General features: G+C 48.2%; 1 protein-coding gene and 1 long non-coding RNA gene across 2 annotated transcripts in view; one reads left to right on the forward strand and one right to left on the reverse strand.

The window, feature by feature from the left end:
• Nucleotides 1–784: 784 nt before the first annotated feature.
• Nucleotides 785–17,516, forward strand: CD83 (CD83 molecule). The gene is made up of 5 exons (XM_029053436.2): nt 785–878; nt 1,911–2,047; nt 12,056–12,275; nt 13,750–13,853; nt 15,583–17,516. The coding sequence occupies exons 1-5, from the start codon at nt 845–847 to the stop codon at nt 15,712–15,714; spliced, it is 627 nt and encodes a 208-aa protein (XP_028909269.1). The 5' UTR covers nt 785–844; the 3' UTR covers nt 15,715–17,516.
• Nucleotides 17,517–18,436: 920 nt separating this feature from the next.
• Nucleotides 18,437–22,714, reverse strand: part of LOC114807327 — a 28,856-nt gene continuing 24,578 nt past the window's right edge. The window contains exon 4 of the long non-coding RNA XR_003755371.1: nt 18,437–18,922. This is a non-coding gene — a long non-coding RNA (uncharacterized LOC114807327). The remainder of the gene's footprint in view (nt 18,923–22,714) is intronic.

The raw sequence follows: 22,714 nt of genomic DNA on the forward strand, positions 1-22,714 counted from the left end.
CAAACGGCACCGTTGCTATCAGCGCTCAGAACAACGTCCAGCGCATAGTGGGCCATTCTGTTAATGAAATGTACATCGATTTAGTCGCCTTTGTTTTCGAGACGTTCTTGCCCTCGACTGTATTTATCGCCATCGTTCTCGTCCGTCCGTCTCCCCCGATCGGCCCGTGAGCCCGGCAAAGGGCAGGGACCGTCTCTATCTGTCGCCGACTTGTTCCTTCCCAGCGCTCAGTCCAGTGCTCTGCACAGAGTAAGGGCTCCGGTCTGCACATAGTAAGCGCTCAATAAATACTATTGAATGAATGAAAGTGAATACTATCGAATGAATGAATAGGCGCTTAACAAACACCATCAGCAGCAGCAGCAGCGGCTCTGAGAAGAGGGCCGGGCCCCCCGAGTCCTCCTCCTCCTCCTCCTCCTGCTCCCCCTGTGGCCCGTGAGCTCAGCAGTGCCTCGCTGGCCTCGCCCGAGCGTTTAGCGCAGCGCACCGCGCCCAGGCAGCGCGGACGAGCGAGGGGCTTCCCCCGAACCGCCGGGGGTGGGGCTCGGGGTTTGGCACCGCCCCGGGGGGGGGAGGGGGGTTCCCCAGGCCGGTCCTCAAAAGGGAGGCCTCGACCCGGGGAAGCCCCGACCTGCCCGGAGCCGGAGGACCGGCCGGACGGACCCCTCCCTCCTCCTCGTCGTCCTCCTCGTCGTCGTCCTCCTCGTCGTCCTCCTCGTCGTCCTCCTCGTCGTCCTCCTCGTCGTCCTCCTCGTCGTCCTCCTCGTCGTCCCCGGTGTCCCCTTCCTTCCTTCCTTCCTTCCTTCCTCCAGCCGCGCACGCCTCTCCCCTCGGCCGCCCGGACATGCCCTGCCTTCGCCTTCTCCTCCTGGCCGGCGGTAAGCGTTCGACGCCTCTTCCCCGGTCCCGGCCTTCTTCTCCCCCTTTCCTATCCCGGGCCCTCTCCCCCTCGCCCCCCAGCCGATCCGGGCCCCGCCACTCGTCCCCACTGGGATGGGCCACCGAGCTGCCCAGGGCCTCCCTTCCCTCGGCTGGAAAACGGGGAGCCGTAATCCTAATGTCGGTATCTGTTGAGCGCTTACTGTGTGCGGAGCGCCGTTCTAAGCGCCGGGGGAGATACAGGGGAATCAGGTTGTCCCACGTGGGGCTCACAGTCTTCGTCCCCATTTGACGGATGAGGTCACTGAGGCACAGAGAAGTGAAGTGACTTGCCCACCGTCACACACGTGGGACAACCCGCTCGGCTCGTATCTGCCTACTCCAGGGCTTGGCACATAGTGAGCGCCTAACAGATGTCGTTATTATCGTTACTGTCCCCTCTCCCCCTCCTTCCCTTCCATCGTCCCCGCCTCCCCTCCTCGGGCCCCCCCCCTCTCCTTCCGTGCCTTCCCCGTATCTACGTAGTAAGCGCTTAACAAATACCGTCGTTATTATTATCATCGATGGAAAGAGCCCGGGTTTAGGAATCAGAGGACGTGGGCTCCGATCCTAGTTCCACCACTCTTCTGCCGCGTGACCTTGGTCGAGACACTTTACTTCTCGGTGCCTCAGTTCCCGCTGTAAAATGGGGATTGAGACCGTGAGCCCCACGTGGGACGACCTCGTGACCTCGTATCTACCCCGGCGCTTAGAACAGTGCTTGGTACCTATTAAGTGCTTAACGAATACCGTTATTATTATTATTATCCTGTCTCACCCTCCTTCTCTTCCATCCTCCCTGCCTCCCTTCCTCTGGCCCTCCCTCTCTCCTTCCGCGCCTTCCTCCCGCCCTCCGTCTCTCCGTCTCCTCGTCCCTCCTTCTGTCCCTTCCCCTCTCCCGCTCTTCCTCCCTTCCCTGCGAACCTCCCTCGGCCCGTCCATCTGTCCGCGCGCCCGTTCGTCCCGGCTAACCGTGCCCCTCTGCCTTGCAGCCTGGGGTCTGGTCGGAGCCGTCCGGCTGGGGCCGAGGACCGATATGGTAAAGGTGACCTGCTCGGAAGATGCCCTGCTCATCTGTCCGGCCACTTGGGAGTCCCGGGCGCCCCAACCCAGAGTCTTCTGGAGCAAGGTGAGGGATGCGCTCGAGATCCCCTCCGCTCACCCAACTTAGGGGGGAGGGATTCCGGAGCGTGGGGGTGTCGGGAGAGAGACGGCGAGGTGTCCGTTCGATGGCTCTCCTTCCCCGGGACCGGGACAACCCAAATCGTTGGTCCTAGGTGCCCCTCTGGGGAGGCAGTTGAGTCCCTCCCCGGGGAGGACGTATCCATCCTGTATTGCTGTACTGTGTATTGTATTTGCTGCTGTATTGTAGTTTCCCAAGCGCTTAGTACAGTGCTCCACACACGGTAGCGCTCGAAAAATACAATTGAACCAACAGGATGAATGAATGACTATCCTTCTCCGGAAAGGTGGTGTCTGGACCCCGGACTGATCTTGGGTTCCTGGGGGTATCAGAAATAGGGACATTTTTGGAATGTAGAAGTTGGCATAATTGCCGCCCCCACGCCCCCGACTCCCCATTCCTGCTTTGCCCTTCTTATTAGCGGGGAAGCAAGGGAAGAGAGCTGTGAGAGATGGAAGTGATGACAGGGACGACAGGGAACCGGAAAAAGGGGAGAGGAGGAAAGGTCGAGGACCCTGTGAGGAGATTATTATTATTATTGTTCTTCTTCTTCTTCTTCTTATTATCCTCTTAAAGTTGTATTCAGTATTAACTATTGAGAGAAGGAGGAATACAACCACTTTTATTTCTAATGATTCCTCTGATAGTTTTATGCATGGTATGGCTGTATTTTCTCCCTCCATGGCTTAAAGTCAAATAAATTAAGTGGCGCTAAAAGAGCGGACGTAGAATTAAACGGGAACACCCCCCCCCCCCCCCATCCGATCCGTCAACTTTCACTTGACGCTGTAACCATGCAGTCAGTGGGTGGCTGCTTTTCTAAATATATCGCTGGCGTGATTTCTCACAGTAAGTGGACATCCCTCTCCTCTTCGATCTGTGGGAAACTCATTTTTTAACAAAAATGTTTTTCAACTTTGCGGTGTCCTTCGTTGGCTCTGGGTGCGAGCGAATTAGACTATTCCTATAAACCGATCAGATAGAGCTGAAGCAATATTTATCTATTTCATACCTCCGGATGCCCTTACCGAACTTATTTAAATGATTTTCCTGCCAATAATAATTCTGTGAGACCAATTGAATTAGTGACATGCAGCAGAAAGTGGTGTTTTAGGAGCAGAAAAGTTCTCCTGGGAAAAACATCAGTTTTACTCACCGTAGTTTTGATTCACCGTTTTCTTGTAAACAGTACAAATGAAGCGGAAAGGCAGCTCTAAAATAAGCCATTTAAAACAAATATCCAGGCTTGTCATTTCATTATCAATGCCATCAGAAACTCTATTGAAATATCATTCTTGCCCAGAACAAAGAGAATCGACACACCTATTAGTTCCTGACCGTTAAATGCTGGGGTCGTATTCTCTCAGCTCCTGGCCACGTCCTGAAAATTAAAACTATGGATACTTAGCCTCTTAGCCTAGTCCAGTTGCCAGATGCCAAAAAGCATGTGATGCCTGTTTAGGGAGAGCCATTTTATAGAGGACTCAAAGCATTTTGCAGACAAAATTCTATTCATTCATACATCATTTCTGGGGGATGGAGAAGGGGGGCTGTGGAGAGGCCCACCTTATCCTGTCCCATTTGAGCGTCACAGTCTAGGTAGGAAGGAGTAGGATTTAATCCCCATTTTATAAAGGTGGAGGAAACGGAGGCACAGACAAGTTAAGTGATTTGCCCAAAGTCACACAGCAGACGAGTAGCAGAGGTAGAATCCACAAGTCCACGCTGCTCTTTTTGTGGAGCCAGTTGCCTTAGGCCATCTTCATAACCACGACCAAACACCTTGCGTAAGATAACTTGATGGACAGAAAGAGCTGCCATTTTGCCATTCTGTATGCCGAAGGAATTTGAAGTCGATTACTGAGTTCCGTAGGTGTTATTTGTGAATAGACGGCATCAGGGATGGCAAGCCACAAACGTGTCGGCACAACAGCTGACGGGCCAAATGTGTGCCCAACAGGGTTGGGACTGCAGAGCTCTCATTCATCTTTTCAGTCACACACAGAGACACACGTACTCCCTCGCCCTCTAGATGAATTTCAACACTCGTGGTGTTTTCTGTGATTAGAAAGGATGTCTATCTATCTATCATTTATGTATCCATCTACCTATTTATCTCTCTCTCAGTGTGTAGATATAAAAGTGAATAATAATTTCAGTCATGACCAGGATGAGTCAAAGCCCTTAGAGAGTTAAGGGAAATGCACTTTATTTCTCTTTAAGGCCTTCCAGGCTAAAATTGACACAAAACGAAAGAGGATCTAGAAACAGCCGTTTGCCATGTTGTCATACGTGGGTGTAATGACTGAGGTCAGAGGACTGATGCATCACAGAACAAGTGACCTTTGTGTATGAGCTCGGAGGGAAGGGAGAAAGGGGAAACTGGAGCCTGAAATAAAATAGCTTCAGAAGAGACAAATCTAGCCATAAATAGAAGAGGAGGCCAACGAGGCAGAATCCCCAGAGGAGTGATTCTGGAGTTTTTGAATGATGGCAGACACTGGGACTGAAGAGCTTTGTATAACTGCCAGTGACTTCACACACACACACAATCAGCTTGTGCCACTGAGTTCTCCCTGTCGTCGCCCCAACTCTTCGGCCTGTTTTATAAACAAGGGAAGAGTGGGGTTTTCCCCGGTCCTTTTGCTGGTTAACATCTGGCGCAAAGAAGTTGGAGTCTTGCCAGCCCCGGGGTGAGGGTGATTGAATGAGACGAGAACAGAGATGCAGCCAGGTGCTGGTCTTCTCTGAGTTTGAAAGGTGGAAGTTGAGGGATCGGCACGGGGGCGAAGAAAAATAAAGAAACCTAGGAAAGGATGCGAGGTCGGGTAGAGAAAGTTGGTGGGGGAGAGGCGGTGATTTTTGTAAATTTAAAAAATTTCCTTAATGCTATTTGTTAAGTGATTATTACGTGCCTAGAATGGTTCTAAGTGCTGGGATGGGCTCAGGTTTATCAGGTGGGACACGGTCCCTCTCCCGCATGGGGCTCACAACCTGAATTGGAGGGAGGAGGATTTAATCTTCATTGTACAGATGAGGTAACTGAGACACAGAGAAGTGAAGTGACTTGCCCAAAATCTCACAGCAAGCAATTGGCAGAGCTGGGATTAGAACCCAGGTCCCCTGACTCCCGAGCCCGTGCTCTTTCCATAAGCCACACTGCCGTCTGACTGGATGTTGGGGACCCTCTCAGAAAAATCTCTGTAAGAGGTGTTTTGAGAAGCAGCATTTAGGGTGGGCAGAGGGTGGGAGCCGAGAGGTTGGAAAGGAGATGAACAAACCGAATGTTGGAGTTAGGATGAGTTGGGAGTTGTACGATATGGAATTCCTTTCTGTTCTGCTGGTCCCACGACTGCTAGAAATGGCTCAGTATGCATGAAAAATGAGAAAGCAGTGGTTAAATTCAACCCAAATTCAGCCCAGCACTAATCTCTTAGCCTGACTTCAGTCCAAAGCCCCTTGATCGGGGATGTTTGCTCCGATACCCCCGAGGCTTGAGGAACGATGACTTTCAATCAATCTGAGCCCTTCCTGTGTGCAGGGCACTGTATTAAGCACTTGGGGGAGTAAAAATAGAGTTGGAAGACATGACCCCTACTCAAAACGTGACTGAGAAGGAGTTAGGGAGGTGGGGAGGAGGACAGAAGGTAAAGAAAAGACCACTGGAGTGGCAGAGTCTGGGGGAAAAGGTCCATCACCCACCCTACCCTGATCGGGTATGATCAAATCTCTGCCCGGTCCTACCTCATTGCCGTAGGTCAGCCAAGCTGATTTGGGTTTTGGAAAAGCGGAGTGTAGCGTGTGTTTCCTCCACCTGTCGACCCTTCCACGGAGCCAAGACTTGGGCAGCGATGTCAGTCACCCGCTGCCAAGAACTTGAACTTGGTCCAAGAACTTCTCAGTGTGGATCGCCAGTGCTTTACCCAAGTCAGAGGTCGATCCTTTCTGCCCTGGCTTTCTAGGTCCTCAGCAAAGTAAGAATGGGAAGTAGTTACGGTATTTAATGCAACGCTTATTATGTGCGAGGCACTGGGCTAAAAGTTGGACCAGATAATCAGATCGGAGACACTCCCCATCCCACAGTTTCGGAGGTAGGGAGAGCTGGTGTTTTATCCTCAATTTACAGATGAGAGTCCTGAGTCACAGAGAGGTTAAGTGACTTGTCCAACGTCACACAAACCAGTCAGTGACAGAGTTGGGGCTAACACCCTCCTCTCCTGACCCCCTCAGTTCTCTGCTCTTTCAAAATGTCACTTACAGAAAGAGAGGGAGAGCAGTGAGGAGAGTTAGCTGCGTAGGATTGGGTTTTAGTTTCTAAGTGGATAATTCCAGCTGGAGAGGTTAGTTCATCTCCACATCAGTAATGAGTGTGAAACCGTAACCAAAAGAACAGAAAGTTCAGAGTCTGTAAGATTACGCAAGATTTATTTCTTTTTTCCTCCGCCTCTAATTACCTCTCCTAAAATGGGAAGGCTTCAATGGGGAGCAGAACTGATGGAAAGGTTAAATGACCTCAGAAATCATTCCTTCTACCCAAACTTCTGCAGACACAACTCCACCCTCCCTTCGGGGATGATCTTGAAAATCCCACCAGGCTTCAGTTCCAGGGAGATTTTGGAAATACTTCAATCCCACAAATTCTAGTCCCGTGAGACAGGTCACGTTAGCCACATCTTTGTCTGATTCTGGGGACCGAAGGGCAGGACTCGCTAGAGCTGTAAGAAGGTCTGAAATCTATAGCCGGAATTGGGCCGTGTAACCTGGCCAAATCAGAATTGGGTCTGGGACTCATCTGTGGGATGCTGCTACCTCCCAAGTGCTTAGTACAGGGCTCCGCACACAGTAAGCGCTCAATAAATACGAATGAATGAATGAATGAAATGTAATCCCCGCAGGATGTCCCTGATATCCTTGATGAGCAGCATTACCTAGTAGAAAGAGAACAGGCCTGGGAGTCAGAGGACCTGGGATCTAACCCCAGCTCTACCACCAACCCATTGTGAGACCTTGAGCAAGTCACCTAACTTCTTTGGGCCTCAGTTTCCTCATCTGTAAAATGGGCATTCAATATCTGTTCTCCCTCCTTGCGATCCGGGGAGCCTCATATGGGATAGGGACCTGATTATCTTGTATCTACCCCGGCGTTTAGTACAGATCCTGGCACATAATAAGAACTTAACAAATACTACAATTATTATATTATTATTTTCTTCTGCATCGGTAGTGGTTAAATGGCAATGGGAAAATTTACCCTTGGAACTTGGGCCGATAACCATCATGTCAAGTCAAATAAAGCACCTTTAAATTGAAGTGCTTCCCGTCAACTTCGAGCTTGTTAATTAACATGCTATCAATTGAGTAATGGCAGTAAGACCTGTCTCTATGGGCTGGAAATCATCAGTCTCTTCCCCAGATGGAGAATGGGGTAGGAGCAGGATGGATGCTGATTGGTCCAAAACTCGTGAGGCATGCGCTGAATTTCCGTTAAACCCATCAATATTTCTGCAGCATCCCCTTAGTACAGTCATTTAAAGAATCTTAAAATCAGCCGTGTCTTTAAGCAACTGTAACTTCAGTTTGCTCATTAGATCCAGTACATTTCAAAGAGGGAAAGGGTTTTTCTAAGAAACCTAGGCTTAAAAAATATATATATTAATGTCAATATATCCCACTCTTGTTATGACATCAGCCTTGGAGCCAAATCATTTTGTATGTAATAAGGAGTCATTTTTTTATGATGAATGGGAATTATATTGGCAGTTTAATGGATTTAGAAGTTAAGGAAGATTGGTATTAGTCCACAAAGAATGCTATAAAAAAAAGTAATTTGTTAAAATTGGAACACACTAGCTGCACTTAATATTTTCAAGTGTATTTTGCTAAATTGCCATCCTATTTCTTTCTTCTCTTAACTGACCTAGTTTATAGCAATCTCTAATCTTGGGTTAGTTTTTTGTGATTAAAATTCTACTCACACCACAGTTTGGAACAGTTGCCATACTATAAGCTCTTTGTGGGCAGGGAATGTACTGACCAACTCTGTTATATTGTACTCTCCCAAGTGCTTAGTACAGTGGTCTGCACGTAGTAAGCACTCAGTAAATACCATTGATTGAGACCATTTACTTCAAGACCACAATCTGCATTTCAGGAGAAAAGGGTGTATTATATCGTGTGTGATCAGCAATCAGTTAGCGCCTTGGCTTGGGCTTTTTAGAAAATTTGCTTTCTGAACGTGCTTTTGAATACTTCTCATCGATAGCGTTCGTCTGGGAATGAATCTGCAGGATCTTTTTGTTGTAAATGCATCCTAAAGAGGCATTGAGCTGCCTTTGGATTCCTGCACATTTGAAAGGGTTATTCCTCTTGCTGGCAGCTGGCCAGTTGAATTTTCAAGTGAAATCACAAAGTAGAGAACCAGGGATCGCCTGTGGACTTGTTTTGATCCCAATCCACCGTATCCCTCTGTGCTTCTCCACCTGTTGTGACTTGCACAATAGTCTCAACGGCAATAATCGCCACACCCGGAATGTAGGAAAGGAAAATTAGCATTTTTGAATAAGAACGACTGTATTATTTTCCGTGACCCCTTTCTGGAGCATGAAACACGAAAAGAAAATTGCCATCATTAAGGACTCAAATGTTGTAATGAAAGCGCTCCGCTTCCGCAGAAGGAGCTGTGTGGAGGAGAAAGGATCGAATGAGCGAATAAGAGGAAATGGGGATCAGGATGATAAAATAAGAGCTTGAAAGCTGGTGGGAGACTATCTGATGTTTCCCCTAGAAGACCACGAGCAGGATCCTTCCTGGCTCTAACCAGTGGTATACCCAGCTCAAGATTCTGAATAAGTGTCAGCAACAGTGAGATGGTTGCCTTCCTTGACGATCTAGCATCCCTAGGTTTTCCCTCTAATGGCCTTATGGACTTGTCCAAGAATATACCCAAGCCGCTTTGATACATATTCATCGTTTTTCATTCCACAAACTTCCTGTGAGGCAGAGAGAACTTACTAAATTTCAGTACCACCCTGCCTTTTTCTGGAACATATGTAGTTTCTCTGTCATTAGTGCTGTTCTGGTCCCAAGGGTCATTTCTTCTAAAGGGTGAAAGGCCTCAACACCAAAGCAGATTATTTCTGCTTTGTCCTCTCTTCCTTCTTCCATTCTGTCCCCTCCCCAAACCTTGGCCACTAGCAGAAAAATGAGAAATACCAGAGAAGAGTGAACTATTATATAGGTTGGATTCTGAACTTGAAAGCCTGGAACACTATAGATCTTGGATGGCTAGACAGAAATTATTGATGTCGAAGCGTCACGTGCGTTAAAGAATGTGGATCTCGTTTCACTCTGAAACACTGTACTGATTTAAGACCTTTACAGTCATGTCTCCTCGAGAATCTAGCTCGCTATCTCGTCTGCTCACCTGAAACCTACCAGGCAGAGAGAAGATTTAGAGAGATCGGTCTGTGCTCATGAAGTTTATATTTCATATCATTTCGTGAGCCTTAAATTCACAAAGGCAAGTGCTTCCAAAATCGCCGAAGATTCTTGTTTCAGTCATTCCCAGCAGTGGATGAGGTAGCGAGCCAATTTTTATGTAAGTAGGCTCAAGAGTTTTTATTTCTGTTAATATCAGAGGCCTTTACAATCTGCCTTTTGAAGTCCGGGTGAGCAGTTGGGAGGGGGCAGTGAGGTGGGGGGAATGACAGAAACTGAGGCAGGAATCTCCTGGACACACCCTCCCTCCCATACCCGTAAGGCGGGGGTCACGGAAAATAATGCAGTCATTCTTATTCAAAAATTCTAGTTTTCCTTTCCTAGATTCTGGGTGTGGCAATTATTGCCGTTGTGACCATTGTGTAAGTCACAACAGGTGGTGAAGCACCTGTTTTTCTCTTCTGACCCACTAGTACTGGCTGGATATCGCTCCGGTGAAATCAGGCCAAAACTAGTCGGTCCAGAACACACTTGGAGGTTAATTAAGAAAGAAGAAACAAGATGGTGGGTCAACATGGGGACCGTAACCGCCTATGGTATCTTGCAAAGATACCCCCTGCGTGCACCGTTTGGATTAATTAGTTGGAAACTGGCAGCAGCTGAACAGCTGTGGCCTCACCTGGAGAAGCCTTGTCCTGAATTAGCACTGGATTATCCTGGGAACTCGACCTGCTAAACGTTCGGGTGCACCATTCTGTGGTTTAATTAGAACGGATAAGGCAAAGTGAGTCCTAATGGATATGTGGGTCTGAGAGGCAGCTGCACTTCTGCCTTCAGTTTACTCTGCCTAGTCTTCTTCTTTGACCCTTCCCCTTTGTTATCCCTTCATATCTGGCTATTAGTGGCGATATTTATAGAATTCTTACCGGTACAATCCAGTCCTTAGGCTGTGAGCCCCATGTGGGATGGGCACCGGGTTATATTGTATCTTGCCCAGTACTGAGCACAGTGCTTGGCACATACCAGGTGCTTAACAGAGGCCCCAGTTTTCATTGTTAATATGACTGGTTTCAGCCTTTGGAACGGCACAACAGAAGCACATTCAGTCTTATTTATTGAGCGCTTTTCTATGTGCAGAGCCCTTGACGTGTCCCCTCCCCAGAAGGAGCTTCCATTCACACACCTGCAGTGGTTCCTCAATAATTTAGGAAGGATAACTTTTACCCTCAGAGGAAGGCCAAGAAAATGAATTCGCTTAGATAGAATACATCTGAAAGGGGAAAGGTCATCCGACAAGAGAGTGATGTTGGGAGAGTGTAACCCGGCTTTCTTTAGGAATGATGAAACTACCACCAGATGTCTCTCTACCCTAAGAGTAGTGGTTGGAATTGTACAGTAGTTGAGTACGAAAGTGGGATATTCGGTTTTCTCCATTGGTCTCTCCTGTAAACAAACACGCAAATTAAGAAGTAAGGGAGCAGTGGTAATGGAAACAAATGGTCTGTTCCCCTCTCTGAAACTGATCTCATCTAGTCCCTCTTGAATTCCATGGCCCCTGGTCTTTTTCCTAAGCAGCCCATAGGCTGCTTTCTGGAAGCCAGATAGTTTGTTTTAGAGCACTTCACATGGTAGCCGCTGAGAAATAGACATCGGACGGTTAGAAATTTGTTCAAAAGGCTTGGGGGGGCAGATACTGCCTTACTCCGTCTCTGAACCGTAGGTCTCTCCCTCTAGCCTGTCCGCTCGTTTCGGGAAGAGAACGTATCTACCGACTCCGTTGTACTGTACTCTCCCGGGCACTTGGCACGGTAGCTCTCCACCCAGCAAGCGCTCAGTAAATACCACTGATCGATCGGTGGGAAGGTGGGCGAGGTGTCCTGCAGACCATTTGTTTGGAACCAAATGCGTGAACAGATTCCCAACAAGAGTCTTTTGTGGATCAGGTCAGAGGAAGAGAGGTTTCAGAGCTGCAGTGATTTTAAGTGGACGAAGCCAGGCACATTTTGTTAACATACTTTCTGGGGGCTACAAAAACGATCCCCTATCCAGCAGGGTAAAAATAAATATCTAGAATGGAATCTTTAAACAGGTCCGTGAAATGCAATAAGGCTCTCCTTGTGGCTCCTTTAAGCCTAAATAAGTCTGAGAGAATTTTATACTTCCATTACAAGGAGCAGTAATAGCACGGAGCTAAAACGTTCCTTTGTCTGAATTAGAATGGACTATTTCTCATTGCACTTTTGGCTTTATGCACAGTCGTAGCAAATCAAGAAATTACGTACAGGGATTATAGAGCACTGAGGCCTAGTCAACTGAGAGCCATGAAAAATTATCCAGGCCTCAGCAGTTTCTAAATTCACTGTCATTAAAGGGGTGGGGTTTTTTTTTTAACACTTTTATCCTCAGATACTATTTCGTGCACTGTTTTAAACCACTTTAGTGGACAGTATACCTTTAAAATTGGAGGCTTGGGGTTCATTTTGTTCTCACTCAGTGAAATGTGCTACCCTTTCACAGCTCCACGGGAACAGTGAAGAGTTGATCGAAGACCTGAATCTTTATGAACAATCCACTTCCTTTAAAGAAATAAATGGGTCCCACAATGTGTCCGGTGACAGCCTGCATTCTCTGAAAATCAGAAACACTTCGAGCTGGAGCACTGGAACGTACAGATGCACTTTGTGGTCCCCAGAGGGGGAACAGAACACAACTGGTACTGTTTACCTCAAAGTGACAGGTATAGTGCTTTGGCTCTCTTGCTGTTTTGCACATCCCTAAATATCTGTAAATCCTTTCTTTCTTTAGGTTTATACAGCTTTTCACCCAGGACTCCAGGTGCTCAGGGGATGGTGCTTACGGCTGGAAAGCTGAATTCGGAGTAGGGTAGAGGGCCAGGCAGTACTTCTTCATGTGTGGGAGGGCTATATTAAAAAAAAGAAAGAAAAATAATCTTTGACCAACAGCTGTGTGCCATGCATAAGCAGATTGTTGTTACAGGAAGCGAAACTTTCCTGGTTTCTGAAATGGGCCCTTTTTCTCATTTGGAGCCTGCAGGGCATCTGACAAGGGTTACTTTTGGATCCCAAACTAAAAGAGCTCATTGTCTGGGAAGAATTCTGCAAATTTCTTGGGCTATTGTACCATGTAATGCTACCCTGGTGTCCAGGGGCCAGGCATGAACACAATTCAGAGAATAATTCCATAGCAACAGATATTCTCTGAGTCCACCACGTGCCCTTCCAACGGGTTGGGCGTGGACATAGGCCTTCACCTCCCCTCCATATCTCGGCACCACCTACTGTCAAATGCGGTCGCGTCGTCAACATCGTCGGGATCATAATTAGTCGTACTAGTCTTAATGTAATGGATCAAGTGCCTGCTCTGTGCCAAAACGTGGGGTGGACACAACATAATTGGGTTAAACACAGTCGCCATCCCACCCGAGGATTCAATACCTGTTGTCCCTCCTGCTTCACTCTGTGAGCCCCATGAGGGACAGGACTGTATCCGACTTCCACCTACTCCAGCGTTTAGAACAGTGTTTGACACGTAGTAAGTACTTAACAAGTACCGTCAAACAAACAGATCCGAGGATCACAATCTAAAAGGGAGGTGAGTTTGTACCTCGACCCCATTTTACAGAGGAGGACTCTGAGGCACAGAGAGATTAAGTGACTTGTCCGAAGTCACACAGCCAGGCCCATGGTAGAGATGAGATTAGAACCTGGGTCTCCTAATTCCGAGGCCCAGGCTCTTTCCAGATGATCTGATGAGAACCACCCATTCAGGGACATTAGTAATAATAACAATTATGGTATTTGTTAGGCACTTACTATGTGCCAAGCACTGTTCTAAGCACTGGGGGAGATACAAGGTAATCAGGTTGTCCCACATGGGTCTCACAGTCTGAATCCCCATTTTACAGATGAGGTAACTGAGGCACAGAGAAATTAAATGGCTTGCCCAAGGTCACATAGCAGACAAGCAGCAGGATTAGAACCCACGTCCTCTGGCTCCCAAGCCCGCGTGCTTTCCACTAAGCCACGCATCGTCATCCTCGTGTAAAACTAATTCCAGAAATGTCAGAGAAGCAGAGTTTCTCGTTAAGAATAATGTACGTGGGTGGGGAATAGAGTTCTTTAACCGTGCATAGAAAAGTTCCATTCGGCTGCTTAATAAACATAATTTCTTGGTTGTTTTTTTTTTTTCAGGTTGCCCTAAAGAACAAAAAGACACGTTTGAAAAGCATAAAGCAGAACTCTTGCTTTTGTTTTTTCTTGGGGTTTTCTACATATGGCTCATCATCTTTACCTGCGTAAGTAAGACTTGGCTTTCGCCATTTATTATTTGATTTTTAAAGAGGGAATGTTTTGGAGGCCCTGGTCAAATTACAGTCTGGGGGCACATGGAATGAGTTTATTAATAGGCAGAAACTGCTTATTACCACTTTCAGTCTAAAACAGGGTACATTCATGTACACTGGGTGTGCAATTAAGTTTGTACTTCCCTTGGGAGATAGGCAGGTAGTAAAATGAAGGAAAATAATCACTCTTTAGTCTCACCGCTATAAATTGCCACTCACCTTAAGCAACGGAGCGAGGGGCTGTCGCAGAGCCAGCGAATACAATTTCCAACCTCATTCTCCAGCCCCCAAATAGTCCTGCCTCCCCCTACACCCTTTCGCTTCTTCCTTTCCTGGCAGCCACGCAAACCCACTAATGACCAAACCCTAGCACAGGCAGAAGGGGGTGGTGCTCGCTGAGGGAGGAGGGCGTGGGGGGTGGGGGACAGGCAAGGAGACTGATCCTGCAGAGGACGTCCAGGCCGGCCTCCGCAGTTGGGGAAGGAGAGGGATCGGCGCTTCCTCCCGATACGGAGCCTTATGGGATAGGCTAATGGGCGCATGTTGGAGTCGCAGCAGAAATCGGCCCAGTCCTTCCCTCTGCGACACTGAGCGTATCTAGGGAGGAGCCGGAACTTTTGCTCCGATACCCTCATTCTTCTGTCGCCGAACCACAAGCTCTCTCCCCACCTGTCCCTTTGGGGTTGAGGCTGGTTGCCCCGATCCATCGGCCTTCCAAGCCAACCTGGCACTTTCCCACCTGGAAGTCTTATTCGGGCCACCGGGGCAGGACGGTGAATGCCTGTTTTCATGCGGGCTTTAACCTGATTGACCAAACTGCGGACTGTCGCCCACCCAGTAGCAGCAGCCTGGGGAGGATAGGGTCCTGGGAAGGAACAGTTCCCCGTTCTCTATTTCTACCAAACGGGAAGTTGCAGAGGGCTGCAATCCTGCCCTGGTCAGCCTGGTCTGTGGTTCTCGTGGGTTTAGAGTCCCTGGGACAGGGCAGGGTTGGCTCAAGTGGCCTCTGACCTCCGACAGGCTCCTGTTTCTCTCAGGGGACTAACACAAAGCCGGAGGTGGCCCAGGACTCGTTCCCGTGGGGCACTGCCCAGCACGGGCAACTGTTGGGATTTCTAGTCCCAGCCGCCTTTGCGGGAATTCCACGGACATGGGGTCAACCTTGGGAGGTGATACCACAGATGGATAGAGCATGAGCCTGGGAGTCAGAAGAACCTGGGTTCTAATCCTGGCCCCGTCACTCATCCGTTGTGTGAACTTGGGAAATCGCTTCACTTCACTGGGCCTCAGTTACCTCATCTGTGAAATGGGGCTTAAGACCGTGAGCTCCGTGTGGGACGTGGACTATGTCCAAATTGATTAGCTTGTATCTCCCCGGCACTTAGTACGATGTCTGGCACATAGTACATCCTTAACAAATATCGTAAAAAAAAGACTTGGCTACGTTTGGTTTTTCCAGGGCACATTTTTGACCTAACCAGTCTCTCTCTGCTAATCCTCTAGACTGTAAACTCGCCGTGGGCAGGGAATGTGTCTACCCACTCTGTTGCACTCTCCCCAGTGCATAGTACAGTGGTCCGTACACAGAAAGTGCTCAATAAATATCATCGACTGATCGATCGACCGTCGTTCTTTGCCATTTTTCAAACGGTTCTCCTTTCTCCCTCCTTTTCTCTTGTAGAAATTTGCCAAGATACACAGCACGTTGGGTAAACGCGACTTACGCTACTCCTTTCCTGTAGTCTTGTCCCAAGAGAAGAAGGGTGGTCAGCATCTGAAGTCATTGACGCTTCCGAGGACGAACTTGGTCTGAATCTTGCCGAATACCTGGAAGCCAGACAAGGCACCGGTTTGAGGAGGACTGATGGGTCCGAAGATGGATTCAGACTGGCCACATTCTGGTGATTGGCGACGCTGCTATGACTCTTAGCTATAACCGGGGCTCCTGGGTAGAGAGACTGTTAACGACGATCAAGAATCCAGGTCAACCCTTTGCCGACTCCCATCATCCACAGATCTGGACCCGGGTTTCAAGTCCTGCTGAAAGCCCCACCCGCTGGGATGGATTACAACTCTACCTGGAAGCGGCATGGCCTAATGGAAAGGGCACAAGACTGGGAGTCAGGAGACCCTATCGGTTGCCTGCTGTGTGGCCCTGGGCAAGTCACTTGACTTCCCTGGCCTCAGTTTCCTCATTCATAAAACGGAGGTTCAATATCTGTTCTACCTGCCCTTTAGACTGTGAGCCCATGCGGGGCTGGGTATGATCCGATTGTATTCTGTCTATCCTGGAACTTATCATAGTGTTTGGAACAGAGTAAGCCCTCAACAAATACCGCAGTTATTATTTTTATTATTTTATTATTATTATTATTTTTTATCATCATGGTAGGGTGGAGAGTCGGGGGCTCAGGAGTCAAAGGCACCATGAAAATTCTCCTCCTGGGGAGGGTGAATATTAATTCTTACAGCTCTTCTTTCGCTCACTCGGCAGTGCCTAAATGAGCGGCTGTAGGGCCGTTCTCTGGTGAAAAATGAATACGTAGCGCTTACCACCTTCAGAGCCTTCGGTTCGTTTCCTGAGAGCAGTCAACCAGCCGCCTACCCCATCGAAGGGGCCCCTCCGTGAAACTGCTGGATTTCAGTGGGCCGGCCCAGATGTTTTCTGTCTGGCAGTGATTGACATGCCAAGCTGTGAGATGGTGGGAAATATCCAGTAAATAACTCCCTGGTGAGAAGGCCCTGCCATTACTGAAGAGTATTATGTGTTCAGAGGAATAGCAGGTCGATAACCATTTCCCAACAGTGCCTTTTCACTGGGGAAGGACATTCATAAGGAATCAGTGGAGAAGAATGCGACGTTAGGAGAAAATGTATTTTTTTAAAAGATTGATTTGTTGGAGAATGGTGTGTTGTGTGTTCTAATCTGTGTCCTGAATTAGACATCCCTACACCCTGAAAGACACTCCGAACAAAGAAGTTCCTAAAGAAGAGAACACGCAACCGGGAGGTGTTTTTTAGTGTTTTGGTGTCAGCTGTGAATGTGAAAAAGGGGATTTTGGGGGCCCCATTCTGTGAATGAAAGAAGAAAGACCTTCCTCTCCGAAGCCTGGCCTCTTGGTCCCAGGGGTGATCTACTTAGGCGATCTACTCGGAAGTGACAAGAAAAACTGAGTTTCAGGGGGATTCTCGAGGCTCCTGTCTCAAATTCTATTCTGAGGAATGAACTGGACGGGCCGACCTGTACTCCTGAGACCCGGAGAATATCTCACTTCCCTCGAGTGCTGGATGCTATCAGAACAAGGCACGGACATGGTTGAATATGCCAGAGAATCGTCCCACCTGATGACAGATATTACGGCCTGGGAGGTTGGCGGGGGCCTGTTTTGGGTCACCGTTTGGCTCGTCCTCTTTATGCTTCGAGAAGGGTTCGCCACCCTACCTGAGGTCAAGGAGGGTGTTGCTTGGGGCCATATTAACTGTGAGGAGAAGCCTCCTGGAAGAAATTGCCTCTTTTGGTTCTTTAGCAAAGCTTATTAAAGATGGGTAGACAGGAATTTGTGTGTTGGAGTGAGGGGTTTTTATTTTTTAAGCCATTAAACCATTAAGAAAACATTTTGGGTTAGCATCTCTCTTCATCCATTGGTGGTATTTCCTCTATCCTTAGTCTATTTTAATTCCTGTCTCCCCCTGTAGACTGTAAGCTCCTTGTGGGCAGGGATCGCGTCTGTCGACTCTGTTGTGTTGTACTTTCCTAAGCACTTAGTACAGTGCTGTGCACACAGTAAGCACTCAATAAATATGATCGATTGATTAACTGTATGATTGACTGATTGGCCAAGCATCCAGGCAGCTGGGGGAAAAGACAATCAGAGCAGGCCTGTCTCTGTCTCAGAAAATGCCATGAAAGCCAGAATTCGCAGGGCTCTGCCTGTGGTAGGTGAGAAGGAGCATGTCCTAGTGGCAGGGCCAGGATTAGAATTCGGGTCCTCTGACTCCCAGGCCCGTGATCTTTCCATTAAGCCATATTGCTTGAGGAAGGTAAATTTCCAGAGGGCCAGAAGTCAGCAATTTGCCTGTTCTGGATCATGCCCAGATACGGCCTTAAGACCATAAACTAGCCAATCTGACGCTGGATCTAGCTTGCCATGATGTTTCCAACAGTGGAGTAACCGTGGGGTTGAGTGACCCACTGCATACCCACCCGAATTTACCAAAAAGAATCCTGAGGAGATTCAGGTGACTTCAGGCCTGCTCAGAACTGTGGGCGAGAGGTATTCAGGCCACTGGACCAAGGGCATGGGGTGGCCTAAAAGAGTTGCAGATGAATCGGATGCCCTCGTGTGATGCAGTTGGGCCTAGTGAAAACAGCACGGGCCTAGAAGTCAGTTCTAATCCCAGCTCTGCCACTTGTCTGCTGTGTGACCTTGGGCGAGTCATATCTCTTCTCTGTGTCTCGGTTTTTTCTTCTGCAAGACACCTAGACTGTGAGCCCCATGTGGGACGGGGACTCTGTCCAACCAGAATATCTTGCGTCTATCCCAGAATTTAAACAGTCGTTGGCACATAATAAGCACTTAATAAATACCACAGTCATTTTCACTGAAAACAGCCAATCTTCCCCTTGTGGGAGGCAATGTTCTCAGAAGTCACCCGTTTGGGTGGGTTTCTCGGTTCCGGGGGTCTCGAATTGGACTTCACCTCACCAGACCAGCCCTGGAGCTTTGACAGTTTATCAGTTCTCCATTTTCATCTCCTCAGTACCCAACCACATTAAAAATATTCTCTCTTAGACAATTCTTCCTCACAATAAGCCTCAGTTCCTTCTGAGCCAGGTCAAGGCTGCCATTTTCTCCGCTTTGTCTTCAATTGAGATGGCAAACAGTTGGCCCCCAAATCTTGAATTTGAAGGCATTAAATTATCCCTCCGACTTCCAGGCTCCAGGTTAAGAAATCCTAGATCCTTCACTCAGATCACCTCCCGGAGTTCAGTGGGCCAGCCCCCTAGTCTTCCCTCATGTCTACGGAAGAGGAGATTAGACTGCATCAGTATGCTTTGCGAGGTTGTTGATTTTACCGGGGCATGTGCAATTACTTGGCTGTCAACATTCGACCCTTGACCCCTGATTGCTTTCGGATCTTGATGCTTTTTACAACTGATTACATGTCACTTTAATTGCTTCTCCCGTTGGAGCTTTAAGGTGACGACTCACACCTGTTCAGTGACTGACTGGCTCCAGTGGCCCAAGTTTTTTCCCCTCTTTTGGGAAGCCAAGGGGGATGAGTTAAGGGCAGTGTGGTGTTACGTGATCCGTGGGAGAGTAATGTGGAGGGGGACAGTCACCATGAGTACAACCTAGAAATGAGAAAATGATTCACAACCCCACACTGTATTGTTCTTGCCCAGAGTCTAATAAATCAGTCCCGTTCTCTAGCCTGCTCTAGGGAGTTGAGGGAAAATACGGGGAATTTAAAGGACACCCATTTTTTCTTCTTGTTGCCGCCTTCCCACTGGCACCCCGATTAACAGGTAATGAGGGTTGAAGGCGTCTCCCAAAGAACAGACAGTAGGTGGGGGTTGCCTGCCTGTGGTTTTCCAGAGAAATTAGGCTGAAGAAAAGTTACCAAACACCAGGACTGGCAGTGAGGCTTCTGGCTTCCTCTCCCTGCACCCGTATGCACTAACCTTACCAGGGTCGGGGTCACAGACACTGTCCAGTAGTTCATTTGGGTTCTCCTCTGTTGACCGCCTAAAGGAAGGCAGCACATCTTGGAAGGGACACATGGTGAGGGACACATTGTCTCCCCCGATTAGACTGTAAGCCCGTCAAACGGCAGGGACTGTCTCTATCTGTTGCCGACTTGTTCATCCCAAGCGCTTAGTACAGTGCTCTGCACATAGTAAGCGCTCAATAAATACTATTGAATGAATGAATGGTGAGGTGCTGAAATGCTTTGAGATATCCCAAAGAATTCAGAGGCTTTACAAAATCCACAAGTGGGAATACTTACCCGCAAGTGGGAATACTTACCCAGGCACTGGCAAGACAGGAATGCACCCTGCAAAGCCTGGCTTCAAGTCCCAAACTGGGGACAAGAGGCAGAGATGGCGGAGCAATTTTGAGCTTCTTCCCCCCAATCTCAGGTGTCTTATAAACATTAATTAAACAGTTCGAGTTCCCTTTGAGATAGCTCTGTCGTGATTTCCGATGCACACGGGGAAATGGAGGGGAGTAAAGCTGGAAACATAATTCTTCCAGCTCCGTGGCTTTGACTGAGGACTCAAAAATGCTAGTAGAGCTGGAGGAGAAGGTAATTTCTCTCCCGCCTATGAACAGTTCCTTTTCCTCTTCATCCTGGTCCTTTAGGAACTGAGAGCCCCATGTGGCCCAAAAGCTTCAGCAATCATATTTATTGAGTGCTTACTGTGCGCAGAGCTCTGTAGTAAGTATTTGGGAGAGTACAATCTAACAGACACATTTCCTGCCCACAGCGAGCTTGCAGTCTAGAAAGGGAAGGTACCTGAGGGTTATCTGACCTGATAATGTGGTATCTACCTCTACTCTAAGCACAGTGCTTGGCACACAATAAGTGCTTAACAATCATTATTACTATTGCTATTTTTATCATCATTTTGTGAGTGGGATCAAACGGGGGCTGTCCAGCAGGGCAACAGAATCTCTCCTCCTCCTCCTCCTTCTTTTTTTCTTCCTCTTCCGGGCCCTGAGTTCCCTCGGGCTGTCTACTTCCCACCCTGAGACCCACAAAAAGGAAGGCTACGTTAGGGGCCCAGACTGGAGGGAAAGGTTGAGGGTTCTCCTGAAACTTCCCCTCCCTATCGGAGCAGCAGGGGCTAGTGGAAAGAGCAAGGGGCCCAAGTCAGAAGAACTGGAATCTAACTCCAGTTCTGCCATTTCATGGCTGGGTGACCTTGGGCAAGTCACTTAACTTCTCTGTACCTCAGTTTTCTCGTTCGGCAAAATGGGGATTCAATTCCTACTTTCCTTCTTCATTAGACCAAGTCCCATGGGGGACAGGGGCTGTGCCTGACTTGATTTACTCTATTTATTTTGCTGCTTGGAACAGGGCAAACACTTAAAAAAAATTACACAATGGTTGTTTTTCCTCCTAACTGCTGCTTTGGTGGAGTGTTGAACAAGGGGGCAGAGGCAGCTGGAAGAGGCAGGAGGCAAAAGAGAGCAGGAAAAAGGCTTGAAGGGGTGGAGAGAGTCACCCCTTCCCCAAAACTTCATCCCTAGTCACTCACCTGACCTTATCCTCACAGTCAATCAATCAGTCAATCAGTGGTATTTATTGACCATGCACGTATGCACAGCACTGTATTAAGTGCTAGGGAGAGTACAACAGAATTAGCAGACGCGTTATCCGCCCCAAATAAGCTTACAGTCTAAAGGTGGAGACAGACATGAACATAAATACATAATTTATAATATATATTTAAAGATAATATATAATTGAAAGATATGTAGATAAAAGCCATATCCACCACTCTCACTCCCTCACTCCCCCCGCAAAACTCTCCTTTTCTTTTGCAATAATTGGCCCCTCAACAGCTTTCTCCCTCTTCTAATCCTCATCCTACTGATGCATGGATTTAATCACGTCACTCCCCAGGCTGTCTGTCCCTTGAAGAGTCACTTCTGCCAGACTACACACTCCTGAGGGATTCTGAACTGCTCCTCGTGGAATCACACAAGACCCGGCTCTCAAAGTGGGTGGGAAGAAGGCTAGAGTGGTGGGGAGAAGCGAGGGAAAGTAGGGAGAGTGGAGAGCAGAATCCCAGGCAAAAGAGGAGAGAGTGGACTTCCTCAGAGGCCTTGGTGCCCCAGTTTGATAACATGTTTCCCTAAAGCCCTGATTTAATATCAGCTTTCCCCTTCTCTCTTCCCACCTGTTCACTTTCCCATCCCATGCACCCTGAAGGTAAGCCTAGCCCAGAGCAATCTACCAAGCACCTCGGTGAAAGCCAGAGACAGAGAAGCAGCGTGGCCTAGTGGATAGAGCTTGGGCCTGGGATTCAGAAGGATCTGGGCTCTCAGCTACTTGTCTGCCGTGCGACCTTGGACAAATTTAACTTCTCTGCGCCTCAGTTACGTCATCTGTAAAATGGGGATTAGGCTGAGCCCTATGTGAGACAGGTCTGATTTGCTTGTATCCATCCCAGCGCTTAGAACAGTGCTTGGCACATAGTAAGCGCTTAACAAATACCACAATAATAATAATCTTGACTCTATTTATTGCCATTGTTCTTGTCTGTCTGTCTCCCCCGATTAGACCGTAAGCCCGTCAAAGGGCAGGGACTGTCTCTATCTGTTGCCGATTTGTACATTCCAAGCGCTTAGTACAGTGCTCTGCACATAGTAAGCGCTCAGTAAATACTATTGAATGAATAATAATCATTATTATTATTATTAAGCCAGATGCTAGTTTTCCAGAACTATGGGCCGCACCTCCCAGTCCGGCTCTGAAAGCAGTATGACGTTAGCCCCTGCAGACATCATAATCTCAGCCCCTGCTCAGATCTCAGGATCACCCTCAAAAAAAGGCATTCTCCATCAAAGGCTCCCTGCAAGTATGAGACGATCCAAAACGGCATCCAGAATTAGCCGGAGCAAAGATTTTCCCTGAGACAAGGGAGTCGTGTGAGTTATCTCTCTTAGGTAAGCCTGCTTTGGGCAGGGACCACTTAAAGAGGAGACAAACCGGGCCGACAAGGGCGACCCTGAACAGAATTATAGCCATCGTATTTTCCCTGGGCTGACCCATTTCTCCGGAGCCTTTCGGCGCAAACC

This window comes from Ornithorhynchus anatinus, chromosome X2, assembly GCF_004115215.2.
Source record: "Ornithorhynchus anatinus isolate Pmale09 chromosome X2, mOrnAna1.pri.v4, whole genome shotgun sequence".
In the NCBI taxonomy this organism is placed as follows: Eukaryota; Metazoa; Chordata; class Mammalia; order Monotremata; family Ornithorhynchidae; genus Ornithorhynchus; species Ornithorhynchus anatinus.